Source organism: Sorex fumeus, unplaced genomic scaffold (genome assembly GCF_029834395.1).
Source record: "Sorex fumeus unplaced genomic scaffold, SorFum_2.1 ptg000029l, whole genome shotgun sequence".
In the NCBI taxonomy this organism is placed as follows: Eukaryota; Metazoa; Chordata; class Mammalia; order Eulipotyphla; family Soricidae; genus Sorex; species Sorex fumeus.
In genome coordinates, this window is record NW_026606086.1 from 5,070,684 (window position 1) to 5,095,990 (window position 25,307).

The 25,307-nt window shown below is 54.8% G+C and overlaps 1 protein-coding gene across 1 annotated transcript in view; it reads left to right on the forward strand.

The window, feature by feature from the left end:
* The first annotated feature begins 732 nt into the window (after positions 1-732).
* The window catches only part of LOC130024616 (CAP-Gly domain-containing linker protein 1-like), a 107,064-nt gene continuing 82,489 nt past the window's right edge, over positions 733-25,307 (forward strand). The window contains 11 exon segments of the mRNA XM_056115319.1: positions 733-817; positions 1,553-2,094; positions 3,049-3,173; positions 4,272-4,494; positions 7,014-7,188; positions 7,191-7,210; positions 7,565-7,673; positions 8,742-8,881; positions 9,087-9,881; positions 12,118-12,333; positions 19,438-19,570. Of these exon segments, the coding sequence (XP_055971294.1) occupies positions 733-817; positions 1,553-2,094; positions 3,049-3,173; positions 4,272-4,494; positions 7,014-7,188; positions 7,191-7,210; positions 7,565-7,673; positions 8,742-8,881; positions 9,087-9,881; positions 12,118-12,333; positions 19,438-19,570 (2,563 nt within the window).

Here is a 25,307-nt window from a genome sequence, read left to right on the forward strand (position 1 = left end):
CTCGGGAATCACTCCTGGCAGTGCTTAGAGGACCATATGGGATGCTGGGAATCGAACCTGGGTCAGCCGCGTGCAAGGCAAATGCCTTTCCCAGTGTGCTATCGCTCTCCAGCCACCCATGGCGAAGTCTTGCTGGGTCTTTTTCCCTGGCAGTTCTCAGCCCATAGAAAAAAGTGTGCCTGTTGCTTGCCTTAGCTTCTACGTGTAACCCCGGGCCTCTCACACATGTACATACGCACACACGCACACACAAGACCAGCCATCACTGCTGAGTCGCCTGCCGGCTCGTCAGTGTCTGGACGGGGAGGTGGTCAGAGACACTCGCGGTGCTCAGGGATGATTTCTGGCTCCTGAATGTGTTTGGTGGTGGGAGTGATGGCAGGGAGGGCGTGAGGGTCAGTTGCCTGCAGGGCAAGTACCTGTCCCCTCTGCTCTCTGGCCCCGAATCGGCAGTTGTTTGTTTGTCTGTTTTGGATTGAGTTTTTGCGCAGGAATGGCACTTGGTGGGCTCAGGGGGCTGTGCGGGAGACTGGGGGTCGCACTCGGGGTGGCGAGTGCCAGACTGGCAGCTGTCTGGGCTCCGGAAGCTGCTGTGGTCGCTCGCCTGAGACAGACTCTCTCCTCTGCTCTTCAGAGATTTAGTCCTGAGAACGAGTGTGCCTCAGAAGGCCCCAAAGTGGGCTCGATGGTCGGGGCCTGGTAGTGGCCGCGGCAGCGTCTGACCGCCTGACCATGAGTCTGCTGAGGCCCAGCGGGCTGAAGGCCCCCACCAAGATCCTCAAGCATGGGAGCTGGGCCCTGAAGACACCCTCGGCCGGTAAGTGCGCTCAGCCCAGGCCAACGGAGACTCATTCCCACCCGGGAACCCCATCCCGAGTCCTCGCCCGGGAAGGGCTCCCTGAGCTGTAGACACGTCCGTGGCTCTGGGGACAGCTCTCACACACGAGTGTCACGTTCTGTGAGTTTAGTGTCACGGCAACCGGTGACAGCTGAGGCGACCAACCCGCTCCCTTCTAACTGCTAGCTCCCTGGCCCGGGCTTGGGGACAGGCTTAGGGAGGTGGACTCACCTGGACTAGAGGGCCTCATTGGCGGCCAAAGCCACAGTACAGCGGGGAGGGCAACTGGCACCCCATGTGACTCTCCACCCTCAACCTCACCATGAGTAACCCTGAACGGAGAAACAGAAATAGGCCCTGAGCATTGGCTGGGTTGCTCCCCGCCCAAAAGAAAAAGAAGATGGGCCAGTGGACATAGCAGAAATAAGACACTGGGTTCGAGCTTTCACCTGGCTTGGTCCGTAGTATCACGGGGTGTATCCAAAGATTTCCCTGAGCTGCCCAAAGTATGACTGCGGCCTGGGATGCTGCGGTAGGTGAGCACGTCCGCTTCACGGCTGGCCCGGCCAGGCTTCGCCACAAGCAGCCCCCGTCATTGGCTGGGAGTAGCCACGAGCACTGCTGGGTGTCCCTCTCCCCCAACCACACTTTAACTGCACCTGCACAGGCCCTTCCTGTCCCTTCTGACCCTTTTGACCCTTTCTGCTGTTCCAGCGGCTGCTCCCGTTGAGATGACCGTGCCTGGGGAGAAAAACCCCAGCGCCCCCTCCTCGGAGATGCAGGAGGAGTTTGTGGGCGACTTCCAGGTCGGGGAACGAGTCTGGGTGAACGGGAACAAGCCTGGATTCATCCAGTTCCTCGGGGAGACCCAGTTTGCCCCTGGTCAGTGGGCCGGGATCGTCTTGGACGAGCCCATCGGCAAGAACGACGGCTCGGTGGCGGGTGTGCGCTACTTCCAGTGCGAGCCCCTGAAGGGCATCTTCACCCGGCCGTCCAAGCTGAGTAGGAGCTTGCAGGCCTACGATGAGACCAACTGCCGGCGGCCAGCGCCTGCCGCCTGGGCCACACCGCCCCTGTCGGCCTCCCCGGCCCTTGCCGGCACCACGAAGGTGCCCCAGTCCCCCGCGAAGGAGTCACCGGCCACCCCTCACATCAGCAGCCTGACCAGGACGGCCAGCGAGTCCATCTCCAACCTCTCTGAGGCTGGCTCCCTCAAGAAAGGGGAGCGGGAGCTGAAGCTCGGGGACCAGGTGCTGGTGAGTGCCGAGGGCAGCGGTCGCGGGTGGCTGTCCATTCGCCTGTCTGGTTCATCAGTTCCTCCAGACTCGCGCTTTGGGTGGAAGAAAGGAGTAGCCGGGACGCCTGGTCCTGCAGTTTCCAGCGTGATGGATGCGTGCGGGGATGCTGCCAGTTTTACCAGTTTAGCCAAAACAGGGTGGAGGGGTCATGCCGTGGGGAGGGGTCATGCCTTGCACGCCTCTGACCCGGGGTTTAAATCTTGGTCCCATGTACAGTCCCCCAAGCACATCCCGGAGTGATCCGTGAGCACCAAGCCAAGAGTAAGCCCTGAGCACTCTGAATGTGACTCAAAAACAAACCAATGAACAAAGTTGGAAATCGGTTCTATTTCTCTGGTTTTCGATGTTTTTGCTTGGGGCGTCACAGGGTGGTCGCACACAAAGCCAGTGCCCTTCCCCCGGTGCTCCAGCCCTGTTTGTCAGCATTCCTGTCAGTGTCCAGCGCTGTGATTCTGTTTTGCTCTGTGTCCCGGGAGCCAAGCGTCAAGCCAAGGCATAGTGAAGGAGAACTGGAAGATCGAACTCTGCTAAGATACGAGAACAGTCATTTTCCTTTAGCTGGTTTCTGGCTTAATTGTTCTCCAGCGGTGGGGTTGCCAGTGCTCCGCTCCCACACCCAAGGGGCAGCGACCCCCTCGCCACACCAGGTGGCTGGCCTGGGTCAGAGATTCCCGGGAGTGTGGTCAGCCAGGCCACCAGTGACAGCGAGTGGGTGTGAATGCCGCTGCCTTGCATGGACACTGAGCAGCAGCGTCTGCTCACCCTGTAGGCGTTGCGGGGGGAAATGGCACTTTGACCTTTGGGGTTTCTTCAGGAAATCCCGACTCTGAAGCCAGAATGTTCGTTTGCGGGGGTGGGGGCGCTGTGCGCAGTCCAGGGTGCCTGACCCACGTCCCTCCATCCCTCCAGCAGGTGGGAGGCATGGAGGCCCGTGTGGTGCGCTTCCTCGGGGAGACAGACTTCGCCAAGGGGAATTGGTGCGGCGTAGAGCTGGACAAGCCACTGGGCAAGAACGATGGTGCCGTGGCCGGAACGAGGTGGCTCCCCCTGCCCCCCTAGACAGCCTGGGGCCATGCACGGTGCCCGGGAGGCGCTGAGGGGACTGCAGGCCACTTCACTTGGTTCTTAGGCGGGGCCACTTCCGGTGGCACTCGGGTACCTTGCAGGGATGTGGTTACAGCCTGGGGCCCCCATATGCAGCTGTACTTGGGCCGCAGGAACCCCCCGGGCCTGCTGTCACCCTTCAGATGCCGGGGAGGCTGCTTGGAATCGCCCTTGATTTGCGTGGTGGGGGTGGGCGGCATGCGAGCGAGTGTGGGTGTGAATGTATGAGGGAGTGTGTATGTGAGCGTGTGAGTGTGGGGCTGTGAGAGTGTTGGTGGGGTCGTGGGCATGAGAGTGTTGGTGGGGGTGTGAGCGTGTTTGTGGGGGAATGAGAGCGTGTCAGTGTTGGTTTGAGAGCGTGCAAGTGTTGGTTGGGGTGTGCGTGTGTGTTACTGTGGGGCTGTGGGTGTGTGGAAGTGTTGGTTGGGGTGTGAGTGTGTGTGGGTGTGGGAGTGTCGGTGGGGTGTGAGTGTGAGTGTGTGTTGGTTTGGGTGTGAGTATGTGTGTTTCTGGGGAGTGAGTGTGTGTGAGTGTGGGGCTGTGGACATGTGGGAGTGTCTGTTGGGGTGTGAGTGTGTGTGTTTGATGGGGTGGGAGTGTGAGAGTATGGGAGTGTTGGTTGGGGTGTGAGTGTGTTTGTTGGGCTGTGAGAGTGTGGAAGTGTGGGAGTGTTGGTTGGGGTGTGAGTGTAAGTGTGTGTTGGTTGTGGTGTTTATGTGTGGGAGTGTTGGCTGGGGTGTGTGTGTATGTTAGGTTGTGAGTGTGTGTGAGTGTGGGCTGGTGGAGGGTATGATGTTTGTTGGGGTGTTAGTGTGAGTGTGTTTGTTGGGGTGGGAGTGTGAGAGTGTGGGAGTGTTGTTTGGGGTGCGTGTGTGAGTGTGTTTGTTGGGGTGTGAGTGTGTGGGCATGTGGGGCTGTGGGAGCGTGTTCGTTTGTGGGGGTGTGAGACTGTGGGACTCAGTGGACTTCTGGGTCGGCGCTTGTGTCTCTTGCCGAAGGTGTTTTTGTCCCCCCCTCCTCATTGTCCGCAGGTACTTCCAGTGTCAGCCCAAGTATGGCTTGTTTGCTCCCATTCACAAAGTCACCAAGATCGGCTTCCCGTCCACGACGCCGGCCAAGGGCAAGGTGGCCACCGTGAGGCGTGTGATGGCCACCACCCCCGCCAGCCTGAAGCGCAGCCCTTCGGCCTCCTCGCTCAGCTCCGTCAGCTCCGGGGCCTCATTCGAGAGCAGCAGACCCGGCCGCACGGGACTAGTAAGCAGCCCCCCACCACTGCGGGGTGCTCGGGTCCCCACAGAATCCCACAGCCCCAGGGGCGAGAGGCGGAGCAGGAGCACGTGGGCTGAGCAGCTCCGGGTGGCAGGCGAGTGGCTTCTCAGCCACCACCAGTGACAGGAGCAGGGATGGGCCTTTCCTGGGGTGCTCAGGGCTCCTCTCTGGCCTCAGGCCACCTTAGGGATGAAGTGGGGTAGCTGAAGGGGTGCCTGAGTGTCAGAGCGGGGCCCAGAGACTCTGGGGAACGCTTGGCCCTTCATCTTGCTTCTTTGCTCTCTCCGTCTCTCCCTGCTCCCTCCTGTCCCTCTGCACCGCTGTCCACATGCAGAGTGGCCTCGACTTCTGTCCATTGCGGTGCCGCAATTCAAAGCTGGGGCCTCGTGGCTTCTCCCCTCACGTCTATCTGAGTCATAAACACTAAAGTGTGTCTGAATATGCAAGGGTGCCCTGAGATATTGTCCACAGGGAAACGGGCCCACGATGGAGAGGGTGTCCCGGGGGGCTGGCTTTGCTGGGGGCTGCGCTTCCTGCCGCCGCCTCTGCTCCGTGCTATTGACCCTCGATGCGGAAGAGGAGGGAGTGAGTGTGTGTGCAACAGAAGATACAAAACAGATGACACGGGAACGGGAGCCAGGAGGCCACGTGCCGTGGGCACAGGCCTGGGGCCAGTCCTGTCTTGCTCGACCACCACCAGGTTTCCCTGCCCCACGTGCATCCTCACGTCCGACTCCTCCTTCCCTTCGCCTCACCATTTAGGAGGAGAGCAGACTCAGAAGCCCCTCTCCTTCCCTCGCGAACCAGCCCATTTGTGGAATTTGGTTTTGTTTTTCTGCTTGACTGTGGGCTATACCCTACAGTGCTTCAAGGGGCCGTTTGCAGTGCTGGGGTTTTGCCGGTGCCTCCCACCTCCAAGCAAGAGCCCTACGCCTGAGACGTATCTCCAGCCCCCCCCCCCGCTATCTTGTTTTGTTCTGTTTTGGGGTCACACTTGGCAGAGCTCAGGGCTTTCTCCCACCTCTGTGCTCGGGATTATTCCTGCCGGGCCTCCAGGATTGACCCTGGGCAGCGCTGGGGCTTCGCTCTCCAGCTCTTTGGCCCCTGCCTTGCATATCTTTATGCAGGGTGGAGCTCACTCCTAAACTGAACATCACCGTTAGCGTCTATGACAGGAATATAGAAAGATTCTGTGTGACTTCACGGAAGTATACCTTGACAACATAATTCCATAAGTGCACACACAAGCGTTCATACACACAGTCACTCATACATGTACACATAGTGCATACCGTATATACACAGGCTTATGGGTATACACACACAGGCACATACATGCATAAACACAACGCGCGCATGCACACAGGAACATACATGCACGCATACATACATGCACACGGGTCCGTGCGTGCCCTGTGGAGGCAAGAGAACCTGCGGCTGGACCGCAGCAGGGCGATGGAACAGGGATGGCCGGGCAGAAGGAGCGGAAGTCCTGGCCATCGCCGCTGCAGCCCCCCGCCACCATGTGCCCGAAGAATGAAGATCAGGTCCCGCCTTGTCCCCTCCTGCAGGGGCCGTTGTGCAGAGAGGGATCTGGGTCTGCAGAGCAACATGAGTGACCACGAGCCCAGGATAGAACGGACAGGACCCCCGGTCCCCGCAGCCCTTCAGCCCACTCCCCTCCCCTCCTCACTGTCTTTGCCTCTTCTCTCCTTCCCTTTGTGCTTGGTCTTTCCCTGAGCTGCCCTTGCTGTCCTGCTCGCTGGGCGTGAGCCCTCACACATTCGAACCCACCACTTTTTCCTTTTTTTTCCCCCGGACTTTGGCCATGCCCCAGCAATACTCAGGACTTACTCTGGACTCTGCACTCAGGAGTCACTCCTGGTGAGCTCGGGACCCTATGGGGTGGGTACCTGTAATCCAGCTCAGGTCAGCGGCGTGCAAGGCCAGCGCCTTTCCCGCAAGTTTATCATTCTAGCCTCTCATCTTCCATTTTCGAAGGCAGATGGCAAAGGGGTCTTTTATAGGGTCACACCCAGTGACCCCTGGGGGCACGGGGCCATTCCCAGAGACAAGAGTCTCTGGTTACTGCTATTCAGGCATGGGGCGGGTGCCCGGGAGAGCGAGGTGAGCTGGAAGGAAGAGGAAGAGAGAAGGGACAGGCTGCCCAGGGAGACCCTGACGGACCTGCAAGGCTGAAGATGCTGGAGCCGGCCTCAAGCTCAAGCCAAGGGCTCAGCCTTAAGGAAGCTCAGGCCAGAGCGGGCTGTGGAGGGGGCTGCCTCCGGCTCTGCAGAAGAGTCTCTGGATTCCCACGAGGCCCGAGATCAGTGGAGCCCAGTTCCCGTCCAAGGATCTTCGGGAAGGTTTCATGACGTTTCTGCTGAGAGTCGCTGGCCCATATGCAAGGATGCAGCACTGCTCCATGTGCTTTGCCGAGGATCACCGCGAGCATGCCCGTGTCGGCCGGCCCCATCCCCTTCACGTCTCTTTTTCCTTTGCAGTTGCCGGAAACCTCCTCCCGCTACGCCCACAAGATCTCTGGCACCACCGCCCTCCAGGAGGCGCTGAAGGAGAAGCAGCAGCACATTGAGAAGCTGCTGGCCGAGCGGGACCTAGAGCGGGCGGAGGTGGCCAAGGCCACGAGCCACATGGGGGAGATAGAGCAGGAGCTGGCCCTGGCCGGAACGGGCACGACCAGGTGACGTCTGTGCAGACGGCAGTGCCGGGGCCGAGAGACGCCTGCGGTAGAGGCTGGGCGCGAGCTTGGTGCAGGCGGTGCAGGCAGAGGCCGTGGGTCCCCGTCTGCCGTCGTTGCGGTGGCGTCCGGCGCGTGGTTTGATCGCATGCGCCTTCTGCTCGCCCTGTGGGGGTTTAGGGAGTGCCGAGTTGTCCGCGCCGGTGCTTTCGTGGTGTGGTTCCCCTCTGGCCTTCCAGAAATGCCGTAGCTTAGGTGGGAGATCCATTCAGCTTGCCGTGGTGACAGGTGGCGATGCCAGCCCACAGAGGGCTGTTGGGGGCGGGCGAGGCCACTCACGCGCCATTGCCTCTACAGCACGTTCTGGAGCTGGAGGCCAAGAACAATGAGCTGCGGGCCATGCTGGAAGCGACCGACTGGGAGAAGGTGGAGCTGCTGAACCAGCTGGAGGAGGAGAAGAGATGAGGCCGTGCCCGGAGCTGGGGGCTCCCTCGGCTGGGGCACTCCTGGCCTTCCAGGGCTGTGAGAACCAGAAACCAAAGGGTGCCCAGTCCTGAGCGCGGCCTCACCGGGAGGGCTGGGGGGGGAGCTCAGTGGAGCCAAGCCACCCCCGGCCCTCCCTGCTGTGTCCACCTGGCCTGGTATTCAGGAGGCCTGTGCTGGGTGGCAAGGAACTGTCCTAACCCAGTGGGCCCTGTGGGAGTCCCTGTGGTTAAGTCCCAGGCGGGAGGAAACCCACAGTACTCATGGGGCACGACAGCCGACAGACAGGGCTCAGGGTAGGCTGCAGACAGACGGACGTGGTGCTCAGGCCGGGGTGCAGACAGACGGACGCGGGGCTGAGGCCTGGCCGCAGACAGATGGACACGGGGTGCTGGCCGAGACCGCCTTTTCAGATGGGCTCCCGGCAGTGTGGTGCCCAGGGGCACTGCCAGTGCCTGGCTCAGCCCCTCAGCTCCACGTGCCGACTCGACAGTCACTGGGAGCCCCTCCTCTCCCCGCCCCCGAGTCGTTGGCTGCTTCTCCCCCAGGGGCTCAGTTGTTGTCCCAATGTGGGGACAGGCGCTGGCTGCGAGGGACTGGCATGCGCCGCGGGTCAGTTTTTAACCACCTCTGTTAGCTGCAAGGCAGAAAGGGTTGATATGACACTGCACCTGGCGTTGGCTCGGCCTAGCTTCCTCCTGTAGCCTGTGGGTCCCACCCAGTGTTCGAGGCTGAGGGGACTCGCTGACTTTCTTTTTTTTCTTTTTGGGTCAACCCAGCGATGCTCAGGGGTTACTCCTGCCTCGGAACTCAGGAATTACTCCAGGCATTGCTCCGGGGTCCATAGTGGTATGCTGGGAATTGAACCCGGGTCGGCCACGTGCAAGACAAACGCCCTGCCTGCTGTACTCTCGCTCTGGCCCTCCCCGACTCTCTCAGCCCTCCTGTGTGTGGAGCCGGGGGCTGGGTCAGGCGCATCTACAAGATGGTGGCCCTCATGGGGGGCAGCAGTGACGCCCCTCACAACGTCTCCCTCTCCCCCACAGGAAAGTGGAAGACCTCCAGTTCCGAGTCGAGGAGGAGTCCATCACCAAAGGCGACCTGGAGGTAAAGCCCGGGCAGGTCCCGGAGGCTTGCAGGCTGCAGGCAAGGATGCGGGGCGGCCTGGCCGACCCCGCCGGGACCACTTCTGCTGGAGACTCCAAATCAGACAGGGATACCTGGGGTCATGCACCTGGCAGGGCCCGGCTGACACATCTCTGCTCCTTGGGGCTGGAGGCTGCTCTTGATGAGCGTTTTTCTCTCGTTCTGACAGTCGGGTCTATGCCTTTGCCTCAGCTTTGATTTTCAGTCGAGCAGCACAAATCAAATCCTTTAGAACCCCATTTTTGGGAAGCTTTTCCTTAAAACAAGAAGAAGCAAAGAGTCAGTTTGGAAAAGAAAAATTTCTATTTCTGCTTCTTTTCCTTCCTGCTTTAAGTTCATGGAAATTTTGTTTTCCCACCAGAAGGAGGTGAAGTCCCTGCAGGCGGCCTCTGAGAAGCTCGCCAAGGAGAACGAGTGCCTGAGGACCAAGCTGGACCATGCCAACAAGGAGAACGCGGACGTGATCGCCCTGAGGAAGTCCAAGCTGGAGACGGCCATCGCCCCGCACCAACAGGCCATGGGCGAGCCGAAGGCATCCGTGAGCCAGGGGGCGGGCACCGAGGCGGCCGAGCTGGCCGAGCTCAAGATGCAGATCGAGAGGCTACAGTTCGAGTACCAGCAGGAGGTGGAGAGCCTGAAGGCCCAGCAGGCGGCTGAGCGTGCAGCGCACGCCTCTGAGCTGAAGACGCTCAGGTCGCGGCTCTTCAGGACGGCCCAGGAGCAGAAGAACAGCCTGGAGGCCGCAAGGGCCAAGCTCGACCAGATTGAGGACCAGCACCTGGTGGAGATGGAGGACGCCCTGAACAAGCTGCAGGAGGCGGAGACGAAGGTAAAGCACCTGGACGGGTTGCGGGCCGTGTGTAGTCAGCAAGCCCAGGCCCTGGCCAATGCCACGGCACAGCTGGAGGCCACCCAGCAGAAGCTCTTGCAGCTCGATGGGCTCTGGAAGGCCAGTTCCGAAGGTCAATTGGGAATGGAGAAGCTCAGGCAGCAGCTCCAGGTGGCTGAGCGGCAGATTCAGGAGTTAGAGAATGCAAAGCGGGCCGAGAGCTGCAGGTTGGTACTCAGGCGCCCTCGCCCACTTCCACGCTCGCTCCCTGCATGCTGTGTGTCAGTCTGCTCGCCGCCGTGTTCCGGCTTGGTGCTGACAGGTCTCCCGGTCACGTCCCGTGCGGTTCCCTCTGAGGGGACTGAGAAGGTGTCGGCACGATTCTGGGGCTGTCATTGGTTCCCAGCATCTGGATGCCGTGCTAGCCTTGGCCCCGGCTAATCGGGCCCGTCTGGGGTCTTTCTGAAACAGAGAATTCTTCACGAGGCCAGTGAGAAAACAAGATAGGAGCCCCCAGAGCAAACTCTGCCCCCGCCCCTTGGGCCCGCTGCATACTCGCCGAGTTCGCCCAAACACTTGGACTCGAGTCAGGCCACGAGGGTCTTTCACTGACCTTGCTGACCACCTGCTCGTGTGACGGGCTTTGCCCTCCTCTCCCCGGGGCGCCTCAGTTCCCAGCTGGTGCTCGATGCCTCTGAGCCTCTGAGCTCCCTCAAGGCTGGTGACGTGGCCCATCTTGGTATTTCTCATTGCCAGCCCCTCCCTCCCTGCAGCACAAGCCCCCACCCAGCCCTGCAGAGATTTCATCCCTTTCAGCCTCTAAGGGGTGCTTGGGCCAAGTCCGCCTTCCCGCATGGCCCTCTGCTGGCCACGGGCATGGACTCTCATTGTAGCCCTGACCCTGGGGAAGGACGAGACAGTGAGATCTGGGCCAAGCAGAGGAAGCTGCAGTTCTCACCAAGGACCCTCGAGAAATGCCCTTTTCCTCCTATAGGATTGTCGTGGCAGGGACGCTCCCTCACCCCCAGCGCCCCCCGCGCTGGGCACTTTGTTGGAGAAACTTCTCTGTTGGCCAAGATGGAAGGGCTGTGGGCTTTGTAGACAGGACTGACAGACATAACAGAAGGGCCCTGAGACCCCCGGGAGTTCCTCTCAGGACTCAGGACTCCTTGGCTGGCTTTCCAGAAACACTGGCTGAAACAAATGGAATCAATTCCTAGGACACAGCAGGGGATAGCTGACCCACTTGTTCGCATCAAGATGTAACAAACGTCAAGTTCTGGTGACTGCTGTCTAGTGGATTAGAGGGTCTTCATTTTAAATTTCATATTGAAACCCCTCAAACTTTTAAAGTCACAGAAAAGAAACTACAAGGAAGTAAATCTTGGGGGCCGGAATGATAGTACAATGGGAAGGGCATTTGCCTTGCACGCGGCCCACGTGGGTTCGATCTCCATCATCCCATAGGGTCACTGTCATTGTCTCTACCCTCCCGTTGTTTATCGATTAGCTCGAGCTGACCCAGTAACGTCTCCATTGTGACACTTGTTACTGTGTTTGTCATATTGAATACGTCACGGGGAGCTTGGCAGGCTTTGCCGTGCAGGCGAGATACTCTCAGTGAGCTGGCCGGGTTACTGCCAAGGAGAAATTCCTGAGCACTTAGGGTGACCTAAAAGGACAAAAGAGAAAAAAAAAAAGATATCCTTTTCTTCCCTTCCTCCCCTCCCTTTCCCTTTCTTCCCTGTTTCCTCCCTCCCTCTTTCCTATGCTTAGCCTCCCTCCTCCCTTGCTTACTTCCCCCATTGGTGCTGCAGTTCCAACTCGGGCCTGGTGTATACTCCAGTCCTTTGTGCCGTCTCCTCGCCCCTGGAAAGTCAGTCTTTCTCAAAGGCTTTCTTATTTTCTGGTCACGCCAAAGTTAGGTCTAGAAAACGCCTCTGTTTGGGCCGTTTTCAATAACCACTAGACAGTCATCACCAGAACTGCCGGCGCCAAGGCCTTGGCTTCACGAGCTTCAGGCAATCACACTCACCTCACACCTCTGTTCTTCGGGGTTGTGTTGGGTCATGGGCTTCTCATACGTGTTTTCTGTTTTGTTTTCCCCTTCCCATTCCTGTTTGTCTCCTTGGTCCATTCACTCCATCCTTGTGACTCTGGTAGGCCGATAGCCTGGCCGAAGAGCTGCAGGGGAAGGGGCTAGCGCTTCGTAGTCTTCAGGAGAACTTGAACGAAAGCGGCCGAGCTGAGGGGCCGTGTGTGCGCGCGTGTGTGTGTGCATGTGTGTTTTTTGTGTGCATGCTGGTGAGCAGAGCAGAGGGGCCGTGTGTGTGCGGGTGTGTATGTTTGTGTGTTTGCGTTGTGTGTGTGTGTGTGTGTGCTCGTGTGTGTGCGTGTGTGCTGGGAGCGGGCAGGGGGCCGGCTGCTGACGGTGGCCCCTGGCTCCCCGCAGGAGGAGAAGGTGGACGTGAGCCGCAGCCAGTGCCAGGCTCTGCAGGCCGAGCACACCAAGGCCAGCGTGGAGATCCAGGGGCAGCACGAGGAGGCGCTGCAGGCCCTGCAGAAGCTGCTGCTGCAGGCGAAGGAGAAGCTGCAGGCAGCGGAGGCGGAGAACGGGAGCCTGCTGCGACAGGTGGCCTAGCTGAAGTCGCAAGCCGATAAGGCCAAGGTGGGTGGGCGCAGGGCAGCGCCGCGGCTGATGGCGGCCGTCTCGGGGTCGGGCTCTGTTGGGGGGCCTTGGCCTGCAGCCGCAGACACTTCCCCCACCCGGCGGCGGCTGTGAGAGCAGGAAGGGGGTTGCTCCCGGGGCGCCCGGCAGAGCATGCGGAAGCCCAGGGACCCCAGCTTGGGTTTTCCGTTTTGTTTTGAGCTTGTTCAGTACGTTCAGGCCTTCGTGTTTTCACTTGATTGCTCAAAGGCATTTTTTAGTGTGTATCAGAGAAATGTTAAGGTTTGAGGCTCAGTGGAGAGAAATAGAGCGGCTGGAACTAAGGCAGCAAGAGGGCACTTGCTGTGCACGTGACCCACCGGGGATCCCCAGCATCCCCCATGGTCCCCCAAGCACCCAGGAGGAAGCCGTGACCTCTTCCGGGTGTGAACCCCAAAACAAAAAGGAAAAGAATGTACACACACATATATGTGTGTACATACATAACATGTACCTATGTGTCCATCTTTATATACATACAACAAGTGCATTTGAATACATATGTACGTATTTGGATACATTTTTAGTTTTACATGCTTTATATCATGTATAGTTTATATATTAATGTGTATGCGTATACATATATGTGCTTGTATGTATATGTGTGTATACATATCTATAAGCCAATGGAAAGAAAACGGAAGCGGGGTTACATCAGAGGAAACCAGGGCTGCTGAGTGGCGGCCGTGGCCTGTGTGTGTGTTGGTGCCCGGCCTCTTTCCACCACGCACCGCAGCCAGGGCTACGTCTCCTCTCTGGACCACGTGCACGGCCCAGTTCTGTGGCCAGCAGCCTCGTGTGCATGCTCAGGTCAGTCCCATTCCGGTAACATGGCCGTCAGCGGTCAGCTGCCCAGCACACACCAGTAGCCTGCTGCGGCTCATGGCTGCTGAGCTGGACAGAGAAGATAGCCCTTGCTGCAGAAAGTTCTGGAAAGTACATGGCGGTTCAACTGTGGTGTGCATTGAGACTCAGAAATGAAAACGCACAACCCGTTGCTGACGGGCAGGGAGAGCAGGTGAGGGAGACCCTGACCCGTGTGCGGCCAGTCCTCCTGGAGCCCCTGGGACCCTCCCAAATGACTGCAAACACTGCCCTCCCATTGCTCATCGATTGGCTCGAGCGGGCCCACTAATGTCTCCATTTTGAGACTTGTTACTGTGTTTGGCAAGCAAAAACTGTTGGCTTCAGTCTCCAAAGCTTGGTGGATTCGTCTGGATTTTCTATAAAGTGTATAACTTTGGGGACTAAGTCCATTTCCTGCCTCTGTTTGTCCCTGTGAAAATCGTTTGACAAGCAGTGGTTGCTTTTCCCTTCCCCTCCTGCACAAAGTTCCAAAACAAAATACTTTTTGTAGTTCTTTGAATTGTATTGAAAACTAGTTTTTGAATGCATCCCTTCTAGGACAGAGTGATGGATTTTATAATAGAAGAATTGTAGTGGGGGGAAAAAATCTTATGCCCCAATGTCAAGATCCAACTGTACTTACACCTTCCGGGAAGCTGTCAGGAATCATTTCAGACGGCATTTCAAAAATCAAATCGGCTGATAGTAGAATGGGTAGGGTTCTGCCTTGTACTCGCCAACCCGGGGTTGATCCCCAGCATCCCGTATGGTCCTCCGGCCCTGCCAGCAGTGATCCCTGAGCACAGAACCCTGAGCGAGACCCGAACACCAGCAGGTGTGGGGCCCCCATCCACAAAATAGGCAGGTAGTTATGTTGACGCTAAGAAGCTAACTGTGTTTGAGCCTCTCCATCCTGAGTCTGTGTGTGCGTGTGTGTGAGTGTGTGCGCGTGCGCGTATACACGCGTGTGCAGGTAAGACTACTCTGCCATTTTCATTTCTGGTATTTAGGCCACATGAAGTGCTTGGCTTGCTTGTGCCTGCTTGATCTCATTCTTGTTTCCATTCTTCCCCGCTTTTTGTTTCTGCAGTCCTTAACTTGCTTATTAAGCTCGGCCAAAGAAGAGATGGAGCTGATGTCAGAGGATCGCAGGGCCCTGAGGTCAGAGAATGAATTGCTGGCGAAGGAGAAGAGCTGTCTGAAGTCCGAGAGAGGGTGGTTTCAATTGAAACTCAGAGAAGCGGAGGCCAAAATCTCTTCTCTGCGGGAAGAGCAGAGGAAGTTCTGGCTGTTGAACCAAGCGATTCGCTTGGATAAGGAGAAGGTCATCGAGGCCAGGTGGGCAGCCGAGAAGCTCTGCCAGCAGGAGCGGCTGGACCGAGAAGCCCTCGAGGCGGAGAAAGAGAAAGTGCTGGAAGAGGGCAGGGCGGTGCAGGAGGAGCTCCAGAGGGTGGGCGCGGAGAAGGACGCACTGCAGGTCGCCAAGCTGGGGCTGCAGGCCCTGGTGGAGGAGCTGCAGATGAGCAAGAGCAGCCTGGTGGCCGAGTGTAACAAGGGCCTGGAGGAGAGGGGCCAGCTGGAGGAGCATGTCAAGAAGCTGGTTCTGGAGAACGTATCCCTGGCCAAGGACAAGGACAACATCATCCAGAAGCTGCAGTGCTCCTACGAGTAGCTGGCTCGGGATCAGAAGTCGCTGGTGCAAGAGATCGAGGAGCTCACGGCTGAGAAGGAGGAGGCCGCCCGCGTGGAGTCGGCCCTGCGTGAGCAGCTGAACAGCCTTGGCTCTGAGAAGGAGCTGCTGGGCCAGAAGGCCACGAAGCTCCAGCGGCAGCTGCACTGGCTGCTGAAAGACCAGGCACTGCTGGAGGCGCAGCAGACCGAGCTGCTGGCCGAGCGGGAGGCGTCCCTGCAGGCCCTGGTCCCTGGAGGACACCAGGAACACCAATGCGATGATGCAGAGTAAGGTGGGTGATGGTAGTGACCAGGGCTGTGTAGGCCCAGCCTCAGCCCTGAGAGAAACCATATCCTGGGCCATAGTGATAGCACAGTGGGGAGGGCGTTTGACTTACACACCGAATTCCCAGGTTCAATCCCCGGCATCCCATATGGTCCCCTGAGCACCGCCAGGAGTAATTCCTGAGTGCAGTTGTAGGTGAGCCAGTGCCCTCTGACCTCACAGCCACACTTTCCTGGGCTCGAGTGACTGCTGACAGCCTGAGCTGTTCCACCCTAGCCAGGAGTGATCCCTGAGCATAGAGCCAGGGTTTAGTCCCTACCCCACCGGGTGTGGCCCCCAAACAAACCAAACTGACTACCCACAAAGGTTCTAGATAAGCATGTATACATACACAGACATGTATATATGTATATATGCGTGTATGCTTCAAAAGAGTCGGGGAATATCTACCATTTAAAATATCCGAGAATGATGCCGGAGCAATAGCATAGCAGGTAGGGTGTTTGCCTTGCACATGGCCAACCCAGGTTCCATCCCCGGCATCCCATATGGTCCCCGAAGCACCGCCAGGAGTACTTCCTGGGTGCAGAGCCTGGAGTCACTCCTGAGCAATGCCGGATTGTGACACAAAAAGCCCCCTCCCCAAATGGTTCATTAAAATAACAGAAGCCAAAAAGAGGGAAGCTGAGGAAGAAGGGGCTGTGCTCCCCTGGCGCCCATGAGAACCAGGGGCCACGCACATGCTGCCGGAACCCCACCCCCACACGCTCCCAGCACAAGAGGTGATGCTTAAGGAGTGAGAGGCCCCATGGACAAGGACACATCCCTTCAGTCAAGGGGTCATGTCCTTGCCAGAGCCCTCCAATGCCCTGCCTCTTGCTGCTCTCCCAGAACCTGGGCTTCGGGCTCCCATCAAATTGGCAAATCTTCACTTTGCCAGAGTCGAACACCACTTTGGAGGGCTTCTTCCCTGCCAGGAAGGTTCAGTCGCAAACGGAAACGCCCACCAGCATGTGGCTTTTCCAGCCTCATTGCGCATGCTCTAGGCCCAGAGCTGGGGGAGTCTGGTCCTCTGGGCTGCCTTCCTGCTTCTTGCTCCTGTCGAGGGAGACAGCTGGGTGGGGTCCTCTGGGGTTTGCACACTTGGCTGCAGTCCAGTGCCCGCACCTACCATCACCAGGCCCGGGTCTGGCCTGCAGCAGGAGTCAGCCTTGGGGCCTCCTTGATGTCTCTCCTTCCCCAACCCCCCTTCCATCCCACCCGGGTCTGCAGCGCTTTATCGTTTGAATCCTCTCCGAGGAAGGGGACCATCTGGGTCCCAGTGCCCTGAGGAGTTCCCGCACACCCTCAATTCCTGCACTTCTGCACTTAACAGTGGGCTGAAGTGAACTTTGCACGTGGGCTGTGCAGGTGGACCCTGTGTGGGCTTGTTGGGAACTGAACATTTCCATGTTTTGTTTTGTTTTGTTTTTTTTCAGCTGGAGGAAGAGAGATCTGTGTTTCTTGGCTCTAGTGTGGGATGGCCTGGGCACTCTCAGAGACTGGCCATCAGAACTTGCCTTGAGGGAGAAAAAGAATCAGTCTGTTTTTCTGGTTTTATTTACACTTTCTTTGGGGGCCACACCTGGCGATACTCCAGGCTTCCTCCTGGCTCTGCACTCAGGAATCACTCCTGGCTGCTCTCCGATGGCCCCTACGGGATGTCAGGGATCAAACCTGGGTTGGCTGCATGCGAGGCAAGCACCTTTCCCGCTGTGCTATCACTCAGACCCAACGCGCCTGCCAGTTTTCAAGTGAAACATGAATGTTTGTGCCTACAGTCATGCTTACTTTTGTAAAGTGGGATTTCCCCCCGCCCCATTCATTTGAAAGAAGTGAGTCTGTCTTTGTCTCCCTGCTCTTAGAGGAACCAAGGGGTACCAGCATCTCCTCCTGGGGTCTTCCCTGGGCACCCGGGAGCTTGCGCTCAGGAAGGGAAAGGGGAGCTCTGGCTGCCTCCAACCCTGGGGCGGGGACTGGAAGCGGGGCCCAGCCTCCTCTGTGGCGGGCTCCCATGGCTCCCGCAGATGGCTCACCGTCTCACGCTCTCCTTGAACACAGATTGATTTCCTGAATTCCGTGATTGTGGACCTCCAAAGAAAGAATCAGGACCTCAACATGAAAGTGGAGATGATGTCCGAGGCGGCTCTCAAAGGGAACGGGGACGACCTCAACAATTACGACAGCAACAACTTCGGCCCGGCCACCTCATTCTCTGCACTCTGCAGAAATCTCCAGCAGTTCCTGGATTAGATAGCAAGCTACTTGTGAAACACCTAAAATAACCAATTTACTGTCTTTACAAAGTTTACTTTTTTTCCACTGTGGTTTTAGATGAATGTATGATGAGAAATTCAACATTAATAATTTTGGATTTTCTTATCACAAAAAATTAAATGAAGGACCTGAACCATCAGAAGGTGATCATCCAGTCTGAATGTATTTATCTTCATTTGAATGTTTTCTAGTTCTGTAAAACGTGATAAATAATGTACCATCAGGGCTACATGGATTATAAGAACTTCTATCATTGTATATATGCTTTTGATGTATTTTCCTCTGGAGATTATCAAGTGTCTCACCAGTGAAAGATCGTAATCCATTGACATTTTGAGTAATAAACACGATTGAAATTGTTTCACAAACTATGTAAAGCAGTATTAAAATTTGAGCAAACAATGTTCTATATCTACTTGAATAAAATTATTTCCTTTTTGCCAGTGATAACTGATTATTCTCCGGTTTATTTATAAAAGATTTTTGGCTAGCAATCAAGAACTATAGAGTCAAATAAGTCAAAGAGTTTCTACAATGGAATTCTGATACACCAATTTCTTTTGGTTTCTTTATGTTTGTGCCACACCTGGTGATGTCTTAGGGCTTATTCATGGCTCTGCACTCAGGAATCACTCCTGACAGTGCTTGGGCAGACTATACGGAACGTCAGGGATTGAAGCCAGATTGGCCAAAGCACATGCCCTACCAGCTGACCTATTGCTCTGTGCCTGTATACCATTTTCTTAAAAGTGTTTATCTTGGGCTAAAGAGGTAGTACAGTGAGTAGGTTTCTTACCTTGCATGTGGCTGATCTGGGTTCAATCGCAGGAATCTCATCCAGTCGTCTGTGCCCTGGTAGGAGCAGTCTCTAAGTGCAGAGGCAAGAGTAAACTGTAAGAAGCACTGGGTTGGGGGTATGGTGCCACCAGCAGGTCAGTCTGTAGCTGTGAGGCGAGTGCATCAGCAGCCTGATGGCGCCTTCAGACTTCCAGGTACCCCCAAATTGCTGCTGTGCCTTGGGTCATACCCCAAAAACTTGGGGCAGAGTTTACCAAGAAAGTAAACAGGCAAAAGTTACATACATAGCACAGAGGGTAGGGCGTTTGCCCTGCACGCTTCCTACACGGCCAACTAGAGTTTGATTCTTCCGCCCCTCTCGGAGAGCCTAGCAAGCTACCTAGAGTATGTCACCTGCATGGCAAAGCCTGGCAAGCTACCTGTGATGTATTCGTTATGCCAAATACAGTAACAAGTCTCACAATGTTATTGAGGAAAATTGATAAATTGATGAACATGAGAGGACATTGACAGTGACATAAAATAAGAAGGGAGCCTGAGGCTAGTCAGGGTCGGATACACAGTATCCCACCGTTTCTTTCCTTTTGTTCCCACCTGCAGTGCTCAGGGCACGACTCTGGGGGTGCTGGGGGCGTGGTTCTGTGGCCTGTGAGGAAGGCTGCGCTCCTGCTCCTCCTGCATCTCTCAGCCTCCTGCCGCCCCTGCCTCCCGCAGCCCTCCTCCCAGTTAAAACTGTGAGTTCCGGGGGCGGGGTGGGTGACTCTGGTGCCTGATCCAGGAGCTTGGAATCAAATCCGTGGACTCAGACCTGCAAGGCCGGTGCTCCGCCGCCCAGTTACACCCCTGCCCCCCACCTTTATCTATTTAGCTTGCCCACTCCTCCCATCTTGTTTTTTTCAAAATATTTTGTTTGACGTGCACACCCTGGATCTCGAGTCCAACCCCTGGCTCTGCGCTCAGGATCACTCCCAAGTCCCCTTGGGGCGTCCTTAGGGTGCGGGGGGGGGGGGGGGGTGGATCCTGGTAGGCCTCGTGCAAGACAAGCGCCCTCCCCGCAGTAAATCGATTCTAACCCCGATGGACATCGCTCGGATGGAAGATGCCTGGGACCCCACAGGCCTGTTTGGATGCCTCGGGCCCCTACGCAGCGGTTCACCCATTCCCTGCTGGCCGTCTGCGGTATCGCAGTTCGGAGCCCGTGTGGTCTCTTTGCCGCGGTGCGCCCACCCTCTGCTGGCCGTCTGCGGTATCGCAGTATGGAGCGTGCGTTCAAGGTGGGAGGTCTGTGAGTTGCGTGCGCCTGCAAACCCACCCAGCCTTCCTCCCACGGGTGCAGTCGCTGAGCCCACCCCTGCTTGCACCTATGGGAACCATAGTGACATTATGGACCTGAAAGGAGGAGACACAGGATGGAAGGACTCTTCCGTGTCTTTGGGCTCATAGATACCAGGAGTAACAGTGACACTCTCTGTGACTGTCCACAGCGCCCCAGCTGCCCAAAGCTCACCGTGGTTGTCGTAGACTCTTTCAACAATCATTTATACTCTTAGAAACATGGGGCCGGAACGATAGCACAGTCGGAGGATTTAATCCTGACTCTGCATTCAGAAGTCGCTCCTGGAAGGCTTAGGGCACACCTGTGGGATGATGGGGCTCTAGCTCCAGCCAGCCTCGTGCAAGGGAAACCCTCTACCCAATATGCTCTCTCCAGAACCTTCCTACTATGGTTCTTCCTTCCTTAGGAAGGGTTCTTTGGATATTGTTTTTGTATTTTTTTCTTTTTTGGTCAAAACTGCCCAGCTCGGGGGTTCTTCCTGGCTCCGCACTCAAGAATTACTCCCAGCGGTGCTCAGGGGACACTACGGATGCTGGAAATCAAACTGGGGTTGGCCGCATGCAAGGCAACCCTCCTCGCTGTACCATGCTCTGGGTCCAGGCTCTGCAGAAGCGTCTTGAAGATTAGGGGTTAAGAGTCAGCTGAAGGGTTGCAGCAGAACCTAGAAAGGGAAACCGTCTGAGCCCTGCCCTCTTCTGGCTCAGCTACTTCCCATCCTCTCAAGTCTCCACGCGTCCCCCAGCTCAGAGGCTCTCTCAGACCAGACAGTCTGAGTGTTCTGGAGCTTCAGTACATAGGCCCTTGGTGAATTATTGGGTCAAGCCCTGGGCAAATCCAGGGAGGTCTGGAAGATGCAACCTTTGTTTACTTTGGTTTCCCCTGACAAATGACCTTCACAGCCTGAGTGACTTAGCGACTTTCCCAAAAGTGCTTCCTTCACAGAACCAAGAAAACTTCCCAGAGCTGGAGAGATAGTATTGGGTGAAGGTGCTTGTCTTGCTAGTGACTCTGAGTACAGAGCCAGAAGTAGCCTTGAGCATGGCTGGTGTGCCCCAAACTCCCTCCCACGGAAACCAATCAGACAACAAAAGAAGCAAAGATAAATTAGAAAAAGCCCTGGCTGGGGTTCCCTGTGCTAGGAATAAGGGTAAATAAAGAATATGATTTTGTACTATAAATCACGGTATCAGGGAATTAGCTAAACAGGTTGGGGTGCAGGCTTGCTTCCCATTATTCATGGTCCTGGAGAATAGCCGGGAGCAGTGCTTGAGCACTAAGTTGGGAGCAGCCACGAAGGACTGCTGGGGGTGGCCACATATTCTGGCCACACCACTGGGAGCTGTGGGGGGGGGGTGTATGTCAGTATTAGAAAGGAGAGAAAGCATTGGGGTTTATTTGGTGATTTGGGGGAAGGGTCTGAGGCATTGGAGGCTGTGGTTGGTATCAACCTCAGGGGATTGGACCCATGCCGGGATGTGCTCTACGATGAAGTCACACACCCCCATCTCTCAATACACTTATCTGGTTCTAAGGAGAGGCGAGACTCAGCTATCATTGCAAAGAAGCAGCAGTTTCCGATGTTGGCGGCGATAGAGGGAAAGTGGGCTTTCATCGGTGGCACTAGGCTCCTGTTGGTTTGTTGCTGGTTTGCTGCATTTTTTCAGAGTCTCAGGGAAACATGATATGGGCTTGGAAAGTCTGTGGAACTGTTTATGTCTAAAAGAACAGCATGAGCCAGAGAGAATTACAGAAGGCAGGACTCTTGCTTTGCACGCAGCTGACCCTGGTTCTATCCCCTTCACCATATCTGGTCCCTGATTCCTGCCAGGAGTGATCCCTGAGCACAGCCTCCCAAACAAAACAAAACAAAAACAAGACCAAATATGTTTTCTCTGTCAAATAGATTGTTTTCTTTGATAGGTCATTGTAAAAAGTTCAAATCTGGGGTAATTTTTATTCTTGGCTATAGTTGAGGAGTGGTGAAAGTTTCTTCTTTTTTATTGGGGGGGAGGGGAGTGAGCACTCGTGGCAGGGGTCAGAGGACCTGGGGATAGAACCCAATTGATGTGTTCAAGGCCATCACCTTACTGAATGTACTGTCTCTCTAGCTCCCAAAGATTTTTCAGAACTTCTAGGACCTCAAGTAACTTTTGCACCAAGGAAGTCATATGTAGGCTGGAGAGATAGAACAGGGCTTAAGGTTCTTGCCTTATGTGGGCCCAATCCCAGGTTCATCCCCCACGCCTTGTATGGCCCCCTGGGCATCACCAGGAGCAATCCTTGAGCACAGAATGAAAAATAACTCTTGAGCACTGTGTTGTCAAGTATGGCCCCCTCCACACCCCAAGTGGAAACAAAATGAAGTAGTAGATAGATTGTCAGCAGGAACCCTGGGCAATGACTTCTTGAGAAGTAATGAAACCAAGATGGGGCCTGAAGAAGTGACTCTTTCTCCAACTCTAAAGTAGAAAAACATATTATGGCTGGACCCACTTTGTGGACACAGGAACTAAGGCCTGATAAGATTCTAACTGGCACCAGCCCAGGTCCAGTAAAGGCTGGACCCCTTTTCGGAAAGAAGATCCAGCAGGAGAATGTGATAGGAAATGAAGATGGACCATCGAACGTTTCAAATGTTGGGGCCCAAGCTATAGCACAGCGGGAGGGCCCTTCCTTGCACAGGGCCGACCCCAGTGCGATCCCAAGTGGTCATCCGAGCCCCACTAGGAAAGATTCCTGAGTGTAGAGTCAGAAGTAAGTCGTGAGTACCACGGGTGTGGTCCCAAAACAAAAACAAGCAAACTGAAAATTAAACAAAACAAAACAACAATACCAAGGTATTTTTTTAATCTAGGGTGAAAATCCCACACATGGTGGTCTGAAAATCCCACACCTATACAATCATTCCGCAAGGTCAGTTTTGTGCCCGCAATACTGTGTGTGTGGGGGGGGATGGGGTGGGTAATATAGGGTGGCTGACTAAAAAGCCCAAGTTCTCTCTTGAATGCATCTCTCTCTCATTCACTTTCTCTCTCTCTCTCTCTCTCTCTCTCTCTCTCTCTCTCTCTTCTCTCTTCTCTTTCTCTCTCCCCTTTAACTCTAAGTTAAAACTTTTTGACTTCACTATTTGTCTCTTTCTGAAATTCTTTTCTGGGAGGGAAGGCAGCATTCCTGGTAAGTCTGGGTCAGACTTAGGCCTGCCTTTCTTTTCCTGCCAAGAGTAACCCCTCTCTCTACTCTGGGCCCCGCAGCTCCCAGAGCTGGGAGGTCGGGCCAAGGACCTGGTAAATTCTTTCCCGCAACACTAATGCTATAGAAAATCAATGGTGATATGTGTGGTGTTGGAATTATGTGTCCGCGAAAGCACCAAGAACAGTGTTGCGAATCACAGAACTATCATCCAAACAAATATATTAAAAATAATATAGTTTTGGGCTGGAGTGATAGCACAGTTGGTAGGGCATTTCCTGTGCATGCGGCTCGATTCCCAGCATCCCAGAGAGTCCCCTGAGCACTGCCAGGAGTAATTCTTGAGTGCATGAACCAGCATCGCTGGGTGTGACCCAAAAAGAAAAAAATTTTTATTTTTATTTTTTGCTTTTTGGGTAACACTTGGCTCTGCTCAGGGATTCCTCCTGCCTTTGCACTCAAGGATTACTCCTGGCAGTGCTTGGGGAACCCGATGGGATGCCTTGGATAGAGCCTGGGTTGCTCGCATGAAAGGCAGCATACCTTTGTACTATTGCTCCACCCCCAAAAATAAAATAAAATAATAAAAGAGCACTAGTAAGATGGAAAGAAATTGAAAGGCATTTGAGCACATAAACACACATCAATGATGTGAAGGAGTGACCTAGCTCTAGAGTCAGTCCCAAGTCAACTACATGGAAAATGCCAGATCCAGACTATGACTGCCAAACTCAAAATGTGCTTGTCCAAGTGGAGGGCTGGAGGGTGACAGTGAACCTGGGGACCCCAGTGGGGCGATGGTGATTCTGGTAGTGGGATTCGTGGTGGGATGTTGCATGTGTAAAACTCAACAATCTCCTGCCATGGAACTCAACATTGCTTTAATAAGCCGGAGGATGGTAGAAGACAGTGTGCAAGCTGCCTCTTGGGTTCAGAAGACGACTGGGATCCTGACCATTCTGCAAATGTCAGCTTGGTCTTTCCTGTCTCATCCAGGGAGGGTCAGTGGGGACCCCCTTCCAGTTACCCATAAAATGTGGTTCTGAGATGCCTCTCACCTCTGCCTATGGGGTTTGTTTCTCGCTGCCTCTCTCCAGACTTCTGCCTGACCCTTTTGTCAAAACACTTCAAACATTTCCTCCTAATCCTGTTTCTTCTAATTGGCTACCTATGGAATAAAGAATTTTGAAATTTTTGCTTATTTTATGATCCTTAAAACAAAATTGGAAAAAAACTCAACACAAATACAATTTTGAAAAAAAAAACCCTTATCTATTAATATCTTTGCAAATCACGGTGCTTTATTAAAAACAAACTGAAATAACTTGGAAATTGCAGGGCAGTGTGTATGCGTATATGTGTGTATGTTTGTATATGTGTATAGTCATGTATGTTTGTGTGTGTTGTATGTATGCTTGTCTGTGTGCATGTGTATGTGTTTGTATTTGCAAGTGCGTGTTTGTATTTGTGCATTTTTCTGTGTTTGTATATATTAATTGTGTATACTTGTTTGTGTTTGTATGTGTTCATATGCATATATGTGTGGCTTGTAATTATGTGTTTCTGTTTGAAGTGTTTGTGTATGCTTGTGTTTATGTGCATGCACGAGCATTTGTGTGTTTGCATGTATGTGTATGTGTTTGTAAGTGTGCATTTGTATTTGCTTGTGTATGTGGTTTGCATGTAGGTGTGTTTGCATGTGTGTGTATGTATGTGTGTGAGAGTGTACGGACAGAGCATGTGAAAAGTTGAGGGTGGAGATCGCAGGTCTGGCCTCTCATTAGCAATGTTAGCAGCTCCCTAGCTTTCTGAGGAGCTTGCCAGGAGCTTGTAAGTGCTCCATACCCTCAGCAGCTCTGAGGCACTCAGAGGCGCCTCACACCCTGGGGCATCCCTGCTGGCCCATTAGCGCTGTAGGCTCTAATAAGCAAACAAGCAAGCAATGCCCCCACCCCGCCCCCCAGGAGGGCCTGTCACTTCCTGCGCTTGCTGCCACCCAGGAGGACAGCCAAGGGCCCTGGGCACCTTGGGGACATGGGGCTCCCAGGGGCCCCTCTGCAGGCGGAGGAGTAACTGCTGAGCTCCTGAACCTGTTCCACTGGAGGGAGGCGTGGCGGAGCTGGCAGCCTCCTACAGGGCCCTCACTCAGTTCTCCACTGCGTGTGCTACTTCTCTTTTTAAAAATATAAACATAATTTTAGGACTTTATTTTTTTATTAAAAATTATCTTGGATAAAAACCATATGATCATATCAATAGATGCAGAGAAAGCATTTGACAAGATCCAGCACCCATTTATGATGAAAACCCTCTTCAAAATGGGGATAGAGGGGACTTTCCTTAATATAGTTAAAGCCATTTACCACAAGCCTACAGCAAGCATCATCCTCAATGGGGAAAAACTGAGAGCCTTCCCCCTAAGATCAGGGACGAGACAAGGATGCCCACACTCTCCACTGCTGTTCAATATAGTACTGCAATAGCGGTTAGGCA